This window comes from Antennarius striatus, chromosome 9 (genome assembly GCF_040054535.1).
Source record: "Antennarius striatus isolate MH-2024 chromosome 9, ASM4005453v1, whole genome shotgun sequence".
Classification (NCBI taxonomy): Eukaryota; Metazoa; Chordata; class Actinopteri; order Lophiiformes; family Antennariidae; genus Antennarius; species Antennarius striatus.
The window spans coordinates 20218736-20230677 of NC_090784.1; the positions used below are offsets into that span (position 1 = coordinate 20218736).

At 43.9% G+C, this 11942-nt stretch overlaps 2 protein-coding genes across 2 annotated transcripts in view; one reads left to right on the forward strand and one right to left on the reverse strand.

Moving 5' to 3' along the window:
* Positions 1-3775, forward strand: part of fam110d (family with sequence similarity 110 member D) — a 30774-nt gene extending 26999 nt beyond the window's left edge. Inside the window, exons 2-3 of the transcript XR_011037115.1 lie at positions 3398-3570; positions 3666-3775. The gene's annotated coding sequence lies outside the window, so the exon portion shown is untranslated. The remainder of the gene's footprint in view (positions 1-3397; positions 3571-3665) is intronic.
* Positions 3776-5851: 2076 nt separating this feature from the next.
* LOC137601820 (uncharacterized protein C1orf232) lies at positions 5852-9246 on the reverse strand. Its single transcript, XM_068324247.1, has 4 exons — positions 8917-9246; positions 7998-8078; positions 7737-7843; positions 5852-6954 (listed from the first exon to the last, which is right to left on the reverse strand). Exons 1-4 carry the CDS (start codon positions 8995-8997, stop codon positions 6597-6599), a joined length of 627 nt encoding a protein of 208 aa, XP_068180348.1. The 5' UTR covers positions 8998-9246; the 3' UTR covers positions 5852-6596.
* Positions 9247-11942: the final 2696 nt, after the last annotated feature.

Below are 11942 nucleotides of genomic sequence, written 5' to 3' on the forward strand. Positions count from 1 at the left end.
CAAAGCAAACTGTCTGCACAGCAGAAGTATTTCTGAACAGCGGTGCTGTTCCCGTGCAGAAGGCATCCAGGAAGCAGACTTACGTATTAACAGAAATGTAGAACAGTAACAGTGGAGCGTTCAAAGGTGCGTTCTGCTTGTGATGAGTTACCTTCAGGAGGGAGAAATCGATAATGTGGCCTGAAGTTTGAGACCCTAACACAACCATAGATTGTCATTTGTTTGAATTTTTGTAATACCAGAGAATAAAATTGATACCAATGCCTGAATAATGGTTGCATCTGTTTGATCGATCTTCTCAGGAGTCATAATCCATCAATTTCAGTCTTTTCCACCACATTTTAACATTTAGACTAGTTTGCCTCGATTTAAATCCAGGCAAACATTTAAATCCAGGCAAACAAGCCCTCGTAAATGATGACCCCCCCACAAAAACTTCTTCCCACAATAGCCTCCCGCCTCCCTCCATCAGCTCCTTATCAAATGACTCTGTTCTCCCAGACGCTCCAGATTCCCCTGTCAGAAATAGAGATGGACGGAAGGATGACGGCTCCAAAGAGACGTAGAGGAACACAGGAATTTCTGGTCGTTCGAAAGAACGACCGGTCTAAGGAGAAGGGGGCCTTAATGACCTCCTGATGACAGGCGGGACGGGAGCATTTGGGGCTCCTGCTGGAGGAACGGAGGGGTGTAAGCCGAGCCATGTGGACTCACGTCGCCGTGAATGGATGTGTGCACACCAAACCCAGCGTGTCTCCATACCTGTTCTGATCATACATGACAGGAAACAGGAGCACTGAAACCTCCAGCTGTGCGTCAATGTGTAATTTCCGCAACTGCGTTCCGGGTCACTGCTTCCTTCAGGCTCCAGTCAGAGGACACAGGTTGGCCTTGTGGTGCACGAGGGATTTCACTGATGTGGTGGGAAAGCCCCGCAAATAGCATGTCTTTACTGTATATATGTTTGAACCAGTTGTCTGAGCTTGAATCTTATTTTTATGAAGCATATAGAAGCTGGAAATAAACCAGGATGTAGAAGATGTGTCAGGTTAAGACCGTTCCAAACCGTCGTCGCTCTCTGCAGACAACATCATTTTGCCGGCCTGACCTGAACGCCTCGTAAATCTTGAACAAAGTAATTCCACTGATGGGCGCGAGAGTCTCAGTCTCCCTTTCATTTTTATGACTCATGAGCAGATAGGAGAGCGGCATCGATCGTCCCGTAATGCTGTGCATGAAAACGAAGAAGCAGGTTTCCCAAAAATATCCCACGATTCCTTTTCTGCAATCTACATGAATTTACTACTTAAATTGAATCAAAGCATTTTCATGGTTGTACATCTGTGGAATAAATATTACAAATGTCCCAAAGACAAATTTTGATGAAACCTTTACATTTACATTTATTCCTCTTAAACCTGATTTGGACTGATAGCCCAAACCCTCTGTGCGCATGTGTGTGTGTGTGTGTGTGTGTGTGTGTGTGTGTGTGTGTGTAGAGGTTGCAGCTACAGGTCCGGCGTGAATGCAAAGAACAACAACCCTAAACAGCTGTAGCAACAGTAACTCGAGCCTGACAGGGAATCTGTGGAAGGCTAAAGAATCGATTAGCATTCCAACAACCAGGATACCCAAATAGACAACCTAAAGTTATCACACACACACACTCACACACACACACACACACACACACACACACACACACACACACACACACACACACACACACACACACACACACACACACACACCAGCACTTTTACTGTCTGCGCGACCACAAGAACCAGAAGTCCAGAACAACAGCCTGACAAACCCGGCTCAGAAAGGCAGCGTGATTGATGAAGGCCTGCAGCTCTCCAGCGCGTCGCGGCCTTAAAAATAACCTCCACAAACTGTAATTTTGGAGGCAGAAACATCTCAGCTGCTCGGCCATATTTTCTGTCATGTATGAAAATACCAAGGCTCGTGTTCCCCGGGCTCAGCGGCCTTGGTAGGTGGCCCTGTTCTGCAGAAGCCATCAACTCCACCAGCAGGAATGAGGAACAACAAAAATATTTGACTGAACAATTATTGATTTATGGTGATGAGGGCAGGATTTAAAGCCCTGAGCTCCTGTTAGAGAGTGGAAACCCAAAGCAAAATCAATCTATTTACAGCAGACACATCTACAAACGGTGACGAGTGATCACATTTCAATCCCCAGATGGATGAATGGTGTTTGTGTGCCTTGGTGGGTTGTGATGTGACCGGCGGGGGTAGTTTAGCCAGGAGATTACCCCTCTGCTGGGGAAACAGGAGGTAAGTTTTCTTTTCGTGGGTCCAGAATCTGTCCCTGAAGAGCCCCCGGGATTATGACCCTGAGATTTAAACTGGAGATTAGAGCGTGTGAGAACCTGTTTGACACGAAGACTGGAGGTTTTCTCCTCTCCAGTAAAACACTGAAAATCTATCAGAGAGGAAGGAATCTACACATTATCACTTCAAAATTAAAAAGGCGACACCCTGACCTTGCAGAGCTTTACGAAAATCAAGTTGTCTCCTTCTTATCTCTCAAAAAAAAAAACACTGGAGATTAACGCTGCTTTGACGGCGTACTTGTTTGGGGTCTCTCCTGCTTTCCGCTGATAAAACTATCAGTTTTGTCTGGTGCAAAGTTTGGGCTAATCTCCAGCAGTCTTCTCTCTAAGAACGACCTCTGTGTGGGAAATGGAAGTCTGAAACCTCTGCTCCATTTAGAGAGATCATGTAACTTCTGTTACAGTAGTGAAATTATTGTAACCATAGGATATTATGGGGAGGGGGGGGGGGCAGTTACTGCAGCAATTTCATTTTAAAATGACAAGAAATAAAGGTTGGGTGCAGATTTAAAAATCCTGCTGATGGTGTCGAGTTCCATCTGTTCCATTGCTGTAAGATTAGCCACGTCAGAAGAGACCCTCACTGCTGAAACTTTTATAAAATGTTCATTATGCCACCATATAAGAACAGAATCGATGGGACCATCATTTAAATATGGACGGATGTGCATCAGACTCAAATTTTTTACAAGGGGCCACCTGAATTGTGTCATAGGGCCCCACCAGTGGTAACTTGAATTTAATTCTGCGCATCTTTCTTTCATTGTAAAATGTACTAAATCAAATATTTTGAATAGCTGTTACTGATAATCATAAGAATAAAACTCTTTGCAAATATTTATATTAGGCTGCGTGAAATTGTGGTGTTTAATTTATGCAATTTATGACTGGCCTCACGCGGGCCAGACAGACATGTGCAAAGGGCCACATGTGGCCCCCGGGGCCGTGGTTTACCCAGGTCTGGACTAAACAGTGACGAATGTGTCATGCTAGTATTTTTAATCTGTTTTCCTCAGACTTCCCCCTCTTGCCCCAAACAGGTGTGGTGGTTTAAGGAAACCCCCCTACCCCCCATCAGACGGTGTGTTTTTACACACACTTTTGCTCCTCTACCGGCTCTTCTCCAGATGGGACCGCCGCTGGAGCGCGTGAGTCACGTCGCCACAGCGCCGTCACACCTGAGCGCCCCCAGACATGTCTGTCTGGTTTTCATGTAAGAAGACGACAAATATCACCTTCACTGTTTGCTTTTACTGCCACGCCTCCGTAACATCACCTGTAAATCTTTTTATAATTATTATTTTACAGACACAACAAGGTGACGGAGCGACAAACGCCTCAGGGTCAAACTCCTGTTTCCCACTGACTGATGCTGGTTCATAAACTCGACAACTCCGACGACCTTGACTCGGAACGCCATGGAGGCGTAATTTAAAACAGAGACGCTGCAACATCAGACTCTTGTGTCAGCAGACGATTCAATGAAGCAACGGGTTCTGGGGGGTGACCACAGTTCCCTTCTTTGCATAATAGAAATCTAATTTTACTTTGTTTTCAGTCTGTATAAACATCTCAGCTCCAGAATTACCTGTTGCCATTATTACCACTTGTTTGCACACAACATCATAATTACAATCATAATCCCACCTCATACGACAATCGTGAACACAAACAGCCCTCCTGTGCGCAGAGACGAACGGACGGACGGTTCAGAAACGCGTTTCTCTCTTAAAACGTGCTCCAACAACTTTGCTTCGGTTTCAAGTCATTAGAACCGTGAGGGGCGGAGTCAGTTAGGTCATCAGCAAAGAAAAGAAAGTTGTGTCTGAGTCATGGTTTTTTTTTCCTCAGGTAGGATGGGGGATGAGTGGGGGGGGTTGTTTGAGAAACAAAAGTTGACCAAATGGCAAAGGTCACAGGATCAGAGAGACAGGGTGAGGGACACACCTGTTTGAAAGGACGACCGATGACGTCAGTGTGTGTGTGTGTGTGTGTGTGTGTGTGTGTGTGTGTGTGTGTGTGTGTGTGTGTAGTCAAGAAATTTGGTTTCAGTTGAGAAATGAGGCAGACAAACTTTGCTAAACTTTATTTTCAGTCCCTGATACTTATTTAAGTTCTTTTACCCCCGGGGGGGGGGGGACACAGTCCTGAGATGAGGTCACATCAGACAGGTCATAACTCCCGTGAAGAGCTTTGACATCAGCAATTTTTTTCAAACAAAAAAGAGCCAGAAGGCCTGAAAGAGGCAGAAATATACCCGAACAACTCCCCAGTGATGCCTACCTTACCAGAAACCATGACTCAGCTACTCTCAGACGTCTCTGTTTTATGGTCCTTGACACAGAATGTGTGTGAGCCACATAAATATGACAAAAAGTTGTGCATGTCACTTGAGTTGTGGGGAAGAAAAGATTTGTTCGGACTCAAACTGGAATTCTGGACGAAACTACTAGGCCTCACCGGATTTAACAGGAGTATCCGTAATGATAGGCTGAAACCTTCGGAAATGATGGAGCCCGGTCAGCTAAAATAAAAGCTGAACTTGAGCTCTGGGTCCATTTGCTGACGTGATGTTCACATTTAATTTGGGCGTTTTGTCAAATACAAATGGAAACGTCAACAAAGGCCTCTAAATTGAAAAAGGAAACGGTTTTGTATATGAGGAAACGCGGCGCAGTAGGAGAGGAAATGGGTGTATGAACAGGAAAAACAGGAAATGAAAGAGGCGAGAGGAAATGAGAGATCAGAGAGTAAATTAGATGATTATAGAGAACAAATAGAACGGCGGCGTCAGGGAGAGTTTAAGAAGCGAAGAGAGACCCCTGCTGGACACTTTGGGGTACTACTGTTCATTTTGTAACAATGACGTCAGACAGAAGTGAAAAGTCGTGAATAATCCAAACACAACTCACCACAACAGACTCTTCTTTCCACTATTGGGCGGGACGGCAGGAGGTACTTTGACTTGTCGCAGCAGGAATAACACAGGTGGGTTTAATAACAGTAATAATGGCCCATTCCCATTGAAGTGTCCCCAGGAACAGAGGAAGTGAATGCCGCACAGTCACGTGACCTTTACCTCTGCGTGGAATGCGTCAGTCGTGAATACACCTGCGGGTCTCCTGCTGTGACATGTCGGATTGTGCGAAGGCTTCATGAATCAGTTGCGTTCAGGTTCTAAACTGCATGTCCATTAGTTTTTGTTTATTTTATACTGACGTCATTGAGATTTTAGCACCTATGTGTCATTTTTTTAAAACACACAAATTATCTAATTTATTATTTAGACCCTATTTAATTTATCCACTTTGCACAAGTTATAATAAAAAAAGACCCAAAAAAATTTACACAATTTTTTTTTTCACAATTTCTTTCCATCTCACCTTTTGTAAATGCACGCACATTTAATAATACATAAACTGTTGATTCATGCTTTTTGTTTGTTTTAGTGCAGCAGAATTTATTATAGCATACAAGAAAACAAAACAGCAGAATAAAACAAGGCAAAAAAACCGCCCCAAAATCTTAAAATAAAATATTTAAATTCAGTTTTTTTTTACATGTCTCAAAGGTCAAGAATGTTCATAAACTCACACTTTGCACATGTCAGTCACACTCACAAAAATTCAAGTTGCACCTGAAGTTATCTCACCACACACATTTATATTCCACCTCCTGGCGTCTGAGGAGAGGAAACGCAGTTCCTAAAATGTTATGCAATAGAAGCAGAACTCCCAGAATGCCCTTTGAACAGGTTAAGTGGGATAATCCTCCACTAATCCTGCTATCACTGCTTTCAATCCCTTAATCCAGTTTTTGCTAAACCACAGATTAGATAAAGTTTGCTGACAGGTGTGAAGACCTTTTTTTTATGGTTTAAAAGCTGTTTTACAAATCCCAGTTCTGAAGTTCAGTATTAACACACAGGAAGTTAAATATCCCTCTTCAACCCAAAATAAAATAAATAAAAATATTTAACACAACCCTTTATTTGTCCTGAGAGTATTTAGTTCTTAAATAGTGTATAAAGGTAAAATAAATACTCCTTTATTCTCACATATGTGCATTAATTGTGCTTTTAAAGAGACCTAAAAAGGAGCGTTGCTTCAGTTCAGTTGTTAAATGTGATTAAAAGTGACTTTTACAATAGCTGAAGATTTACAGGACATCCTGTGTAAACGTTCCCCCTCCCAATCCTTCATCACATTCTTTGCATTGCCCCCATCCCTTCATGAATCTCTAGTTGGTCTTGGTCTTCAGCTCAGCCAGTTTGCTGGTGACAAAGTTCCACTTGAAGGACGCCTCCTCGCCTCCCCGTCCCAGCGACACGTATTTGGAGAAGCTGTTGTTGCTGCTCCGACCTCCTTCTCCTCCGTCGCCCCCGCCCCCCACGGTCGCCTGCCCGTCCTGCTGGGACTCCTCCCCTCTGGCACCTGTAACCGCCTCCTCACCTTGACCTGCTGCCACCTCATTGGCTGCAGAGGCAGTGGCTGCAGCTTCCGCTTGCTTCTTGGCAGCCCAGTTGGCTGCAAAGCTATCCCAGAATGCCGTGCGGCGAGCGGGTCGAGGAGGTTCCTCTGGTTTCACTGCGAGAGGACTGAGAAAGTTGTGTTTTAGCGGACAAAGCTTTGGTAGCATAAATTCAGTTCCTGCTATCAATAACATGAGCTCAGTAATTACCTGTTCTCATCAGCTGACCACAGCTATTCAGTGGCATGGCTCCGCCTCCACTGTCAGCCAATTATCTTGCTTCTGTCTAAATATACGCTGTAGTTCTTTCATGCTACTGCTTTCCACATCTTCCACTTCCACATCACCAAAAATTCACCAAATTCATTTTTTATGAGCTTCACCAGGTCATCGGCCACCACCACCACCACCACCACCACCACCACCACCACCACCATTTGAACTCCAGAGGGGGTATCTCTATCTTTTTTCTGAGCTTGCACCTACAAACTTCTAAATATCTGACCTTCAGGTTGATGAAGGGACATGATACCTGATTCAAGTCTTAATGCTAAGCTAAGCTAGCATAGTGGTGATTTTCATTTCAGCAGAGAATGGGTCAAATTGATCTTGTCATCTATTATAAGTGATGAGAGGCAAATTAATGAATATTTCCATTAATATTGAAGGATTTCTTTTAAGCATCTAATAAATTTGACATGTTCCTGTCAGATAAATTCTACTTTTACAATTATTTGGGCCCACTTGTGTCGACATATTAAAACATGAATCCAATCCATTCATGATCGTGGCTTCTATTTATCGCAAACAACTTGATAAATACTCAGAAATTTCCTGTTAATGTACCCCCACATGAACCTGACAGATGGAACAACCTCCATCCAGGATGAGATATAGAGCTGCACTCACTGGTCGGGTACCGGCGGGCTCTCGGTCTCCTCTAGAAGCTGGTGCTCATCGTCTTTGCTGAACAGAGCCGATAGCCTGTTCCAGCTTTTAGTTCCCGCCCCCTGCATCTGGACACCACCCGCACACACAGGGTCAAAGGTCAGCGGAATAAAACCTGTGATTGGCTTCGGAGGATCAGTTTAACGATGGTACTGAAATTTTCCACCACTTTTTAAAAATACATTTCTTCAAACGCTAACAGAGCTGTCGATGCAGACATACTTTCCTGGCCAACTGGGCTACGGCGTTGGGCCCCTCATCCTCTTGCACCGGACTCGTGACTTCATGTTCCACCTCTGTGACCTACAGCAGAGAAAAAGGAGACAAACCTATGATGCACCTGAAAAGAATACGATTGTTTTTAGGGTTTGTTTCTGCTTTTTTATCTCGACTGTGACGTGAATTTGACGTGAATGAAAACACTTCTCATTTTTCACGGACGTGTGAATCCGCAGTGACTCAAATAGCAGCGAGGACGACTCGGACGTCCAACTCCATGGAAACTATCTTTCCGAACATGCACCGTATTCCCTACTGTCCTGTTAGCTACCCTGGTACTCCAAGAGTTTGATCTCCATCCCCCCCCCCGAGGCCTTGGCTTTCTGTCCCGTTCCCTTGTCCGTCAACGGAATGCCAGCTAAGCCGTTGGTTCAGATCCAACTCAGGATCGAGTTTCTCAACCAGATATCTGGGTCAACACGGCGCTGGATCTGTTTCATTGGTACCAAATGGAGCACAGGTGCTGCAACCACAACCAGCAGCGGTGGAGAAATAATCAGATCACACATCAATACAACGATTTAAAGAAGTTAGATACAAGTAAGAGATCAGACACTTAATAAACTCAACACCTCTGTGGTAGAAAATCATCTTCAATGAATCCACAGAATGAACGAAGATATTTTTGTCAGTTGGAAGCTTCAACCTGCCAGAACAGGCAGGAGGAAGTATTTTCGGTTGTAGTTCTGCTTTTTAAGTTCCGTTTGCACAGAAAACCAGAAGGACTCAGGGAGATCATCTGACCCCGTGATGAATAAAGAATGACCGGCCAAATGAACTCACCGACTTTAGTGACAACAGATGCTTCAACTTTCTGATTCTATACGTTTATGAGTTGGGATGGAGAGAATTAAGTCTGTACCTCTTCAGCGGTGTCTTCTTCATATTCAGGGTTTAGAGTCTTCAACACTTTGCTCTTATAAACCTTCCACAACGGATTCATCCTCGCACTCGACAGTCGGTGCAAATCCTGTGAAGACGTCTTTATTCCTCCGATGTCCACCCTCCGTTAAGTCTCCGCCGGCAGCTTCAGGCTCGTCTCAGTTGGTCCAGCTTTGACCTGCTTCCATGCGTGAAGTCGTCAGCAGGCCGGGTCATGCGGGGAACCTTCAGCACAGAGGGCCACCGCCTTTCATAGCGCGTCTGCAGGTCAGATTGACGTCTGTCCCGTCAGGTCGGAGGGGTCGACAGCTGCTTTCGTCCCTTCGGAGTGTCTGAACAGGTACAGGAAGCTGTGTCGTTCATGAATGCACCTCCCGCAGGTGCACACACAAAAGCATACACACACTCACACACACACACGCCAAATTCAGCGTCACGGTTCAGAATCCCTGCCTTGGTTACCTGGAAACAGGTGTAGATTTCCTCATTCATATTTCAAAGGGTCTCTCTCCTCTAGCCAGAGGTCCATTGTCAGCCATTGTTGATAGACAGGCTTCTGTAAACCTGATGCACACACACACACACACACACACACACACACACACACACACACACACACACACACACACACACAAACACACACACACACACACACACACACACGCATGCACACATAAATGGAAAACTTTTATGCCACAGCTTCTCTTTAAGACAATTTAAATCCCTTTGAATTTAGAATCCCAACTCTTCCTACTTTATATCAGTAAAAACATTTAACAAATATGCATGAATTACTTTTAATGTCGCCTGTAATTCTCTTCAAACTCCACACACACACACACACACACACACACCTTCAGCATTCCCCTCAACTCTTGCATCCTCCATCGTTACTTGAACCACTTGTTCGCAGGCCTCTCCTCAGCCTCGCTCTCATTGGCTGCTCCAACCCATCAGGGCGCACGCCAGTCAGATTCAGGTGCGCCGCAGGGTTTTCCGAGACTTGTCGCTTGGCAACCTGATAGGGTGTGTAGATTTAAAGAGATGTGTGAAGCTTTTATGGCTGATTGTGTTTCACTGACTGCAGCCTGCTACACAGAGACACACCGTTGCTGCTAATATCTCAATTACCTCCCTCCCATGAGCCGCGAGAAGCTCAATATTGACTGCAGACGACCACTTGATATGCATTTATTTATACCTATCTAGTGTTGCCGTGGCGACAGTCTTAATTATACACCTGAGAGATTTAATCTAACTGTCCTGTTCCTGGATTTGATTACCGTTCAGAGATAGTAGACCAGCCGCGAGGCCGGATATGTTCATAAGACCATTGTGAATTATAAATGCACCACTGGACAGTAGGTCTATACGCACAGATGGATTCTGGGTATTTGAAGAGCATCCAGTTTGGTTGCAGCAGCAGCAGCTCATGTTTCACGTTTGGACACACCCAAATACTTCACAAACCACACTGAGCGTTATGGAGGCAGGAGGGCTTCTCTTCTGACCTACATACCTGTGGCTGATTATAGGAACAAAAAGGATTATATATGAAAACCCTCAGAGAAGATAAAAACAATGGTTTTGTTATTACATTCTTTGTGCACGCTGGATTTTATTTAATGAGTTTCGCCTTGCAAGATGTCTGCAGAAAGATGTGGAAACATTAAATAAGTTTATCATCAGAGGACACAGGAGAGTGTTAGATTTTATTTATGAGAATTTATAAAAACACATCAGTACTTTGACTTTTATAACTCCTTCATTACTGTGGGAAACAAAAGGAATCCTGGAATGGATGCATCTCTACTCTGTGGTTTCCCTCTTTAATTGGTGTTTGTTTAATGATTTGAATTTATTAATGGCTTCCACACAATAAAAAACAAACTCAACACCTTCATGTTACAGGTTGTAGCCTTAGATTTCCACAAGGTGGCTCAAGAGTCCGTTCATAGAATGGAGCGTCGGCTCTGTGGACAGTAGGGAATCATTGAAAAATACTATAATGATCTATACGACTGTATCATCATGTTTTATAATATCTTCATGTTGATGTCAAGTAGTGAGAGAAGTGGGTCATGATTTAGATCAACAAAAACCAGGTGTCAGAAGTGATGTCATAACAATTAGAAGCTTAAAAAGAGACTTTAAATGTTAAAGTATGGCTTTGAAACAAACCACCGGTTGATAAAGTTGAACGTATCTTGTTTTATTTAATTTTCCAGTTGAGGAATTCAGTCCTTACGGTGTCCTTAGGAGCGTCGGTGTCTTCTGTGCTGTTCTGGATGTGAAGCATGTTCTAGTGTTATATGAGAAAGACGGAACACAGTGTGCAAAATAATGTACAAATGCATCGCTCCATCATCAACAAACAAGGTGCAGCAGTGGCAAACCCGCCCAGAGGGTCTAGATTAGGACATTTGTGGTTAGATTAAGATTAAGATTAAGATTGCTGCCGTGGTGACAATGAAGATTTCATTCGATTTCAATCCAAACCTGGGAAGAAAAAATAAATGCCAGAAAAAATGTTGAGGATGGTCATTACGCAACACGGGTAAACACGTGTGAGCTGTAAAGAAGGGGGGTGGGGTGGCATGTCCAGTTGACCTCAGATTCAAAGGCAGATTCTCCTCAACCATAAATCCAGACCATAAATGTCAGGAACCATGAGCGTTCACACCGGTGCGTCAAATGCCGCCGTTTTGGCGCATCCCTCTGCGTCTCATCCGTGAGCGCGTTTGGAGTCTGAAACGCACCGGTTTCACGCAGCTCGCCAGAGCCAAACCAAACCAATGCGTCAACAAACATTTCCTAAATATTTGCACGAATTACTTATTTTACTGGAGTAAAAGTTTGTTAATTGCAGGAAAATATGTACATTTAAGCGCAAAAACTATAGGTTGTCCTATTTTCAGTTTTTTTTAACTGATAGGTTTAATCAACAGTTAAATAAATGAAGAAAGAAAGATTTTTCTTTATTTTTGCAAAAACACTTTCATCACA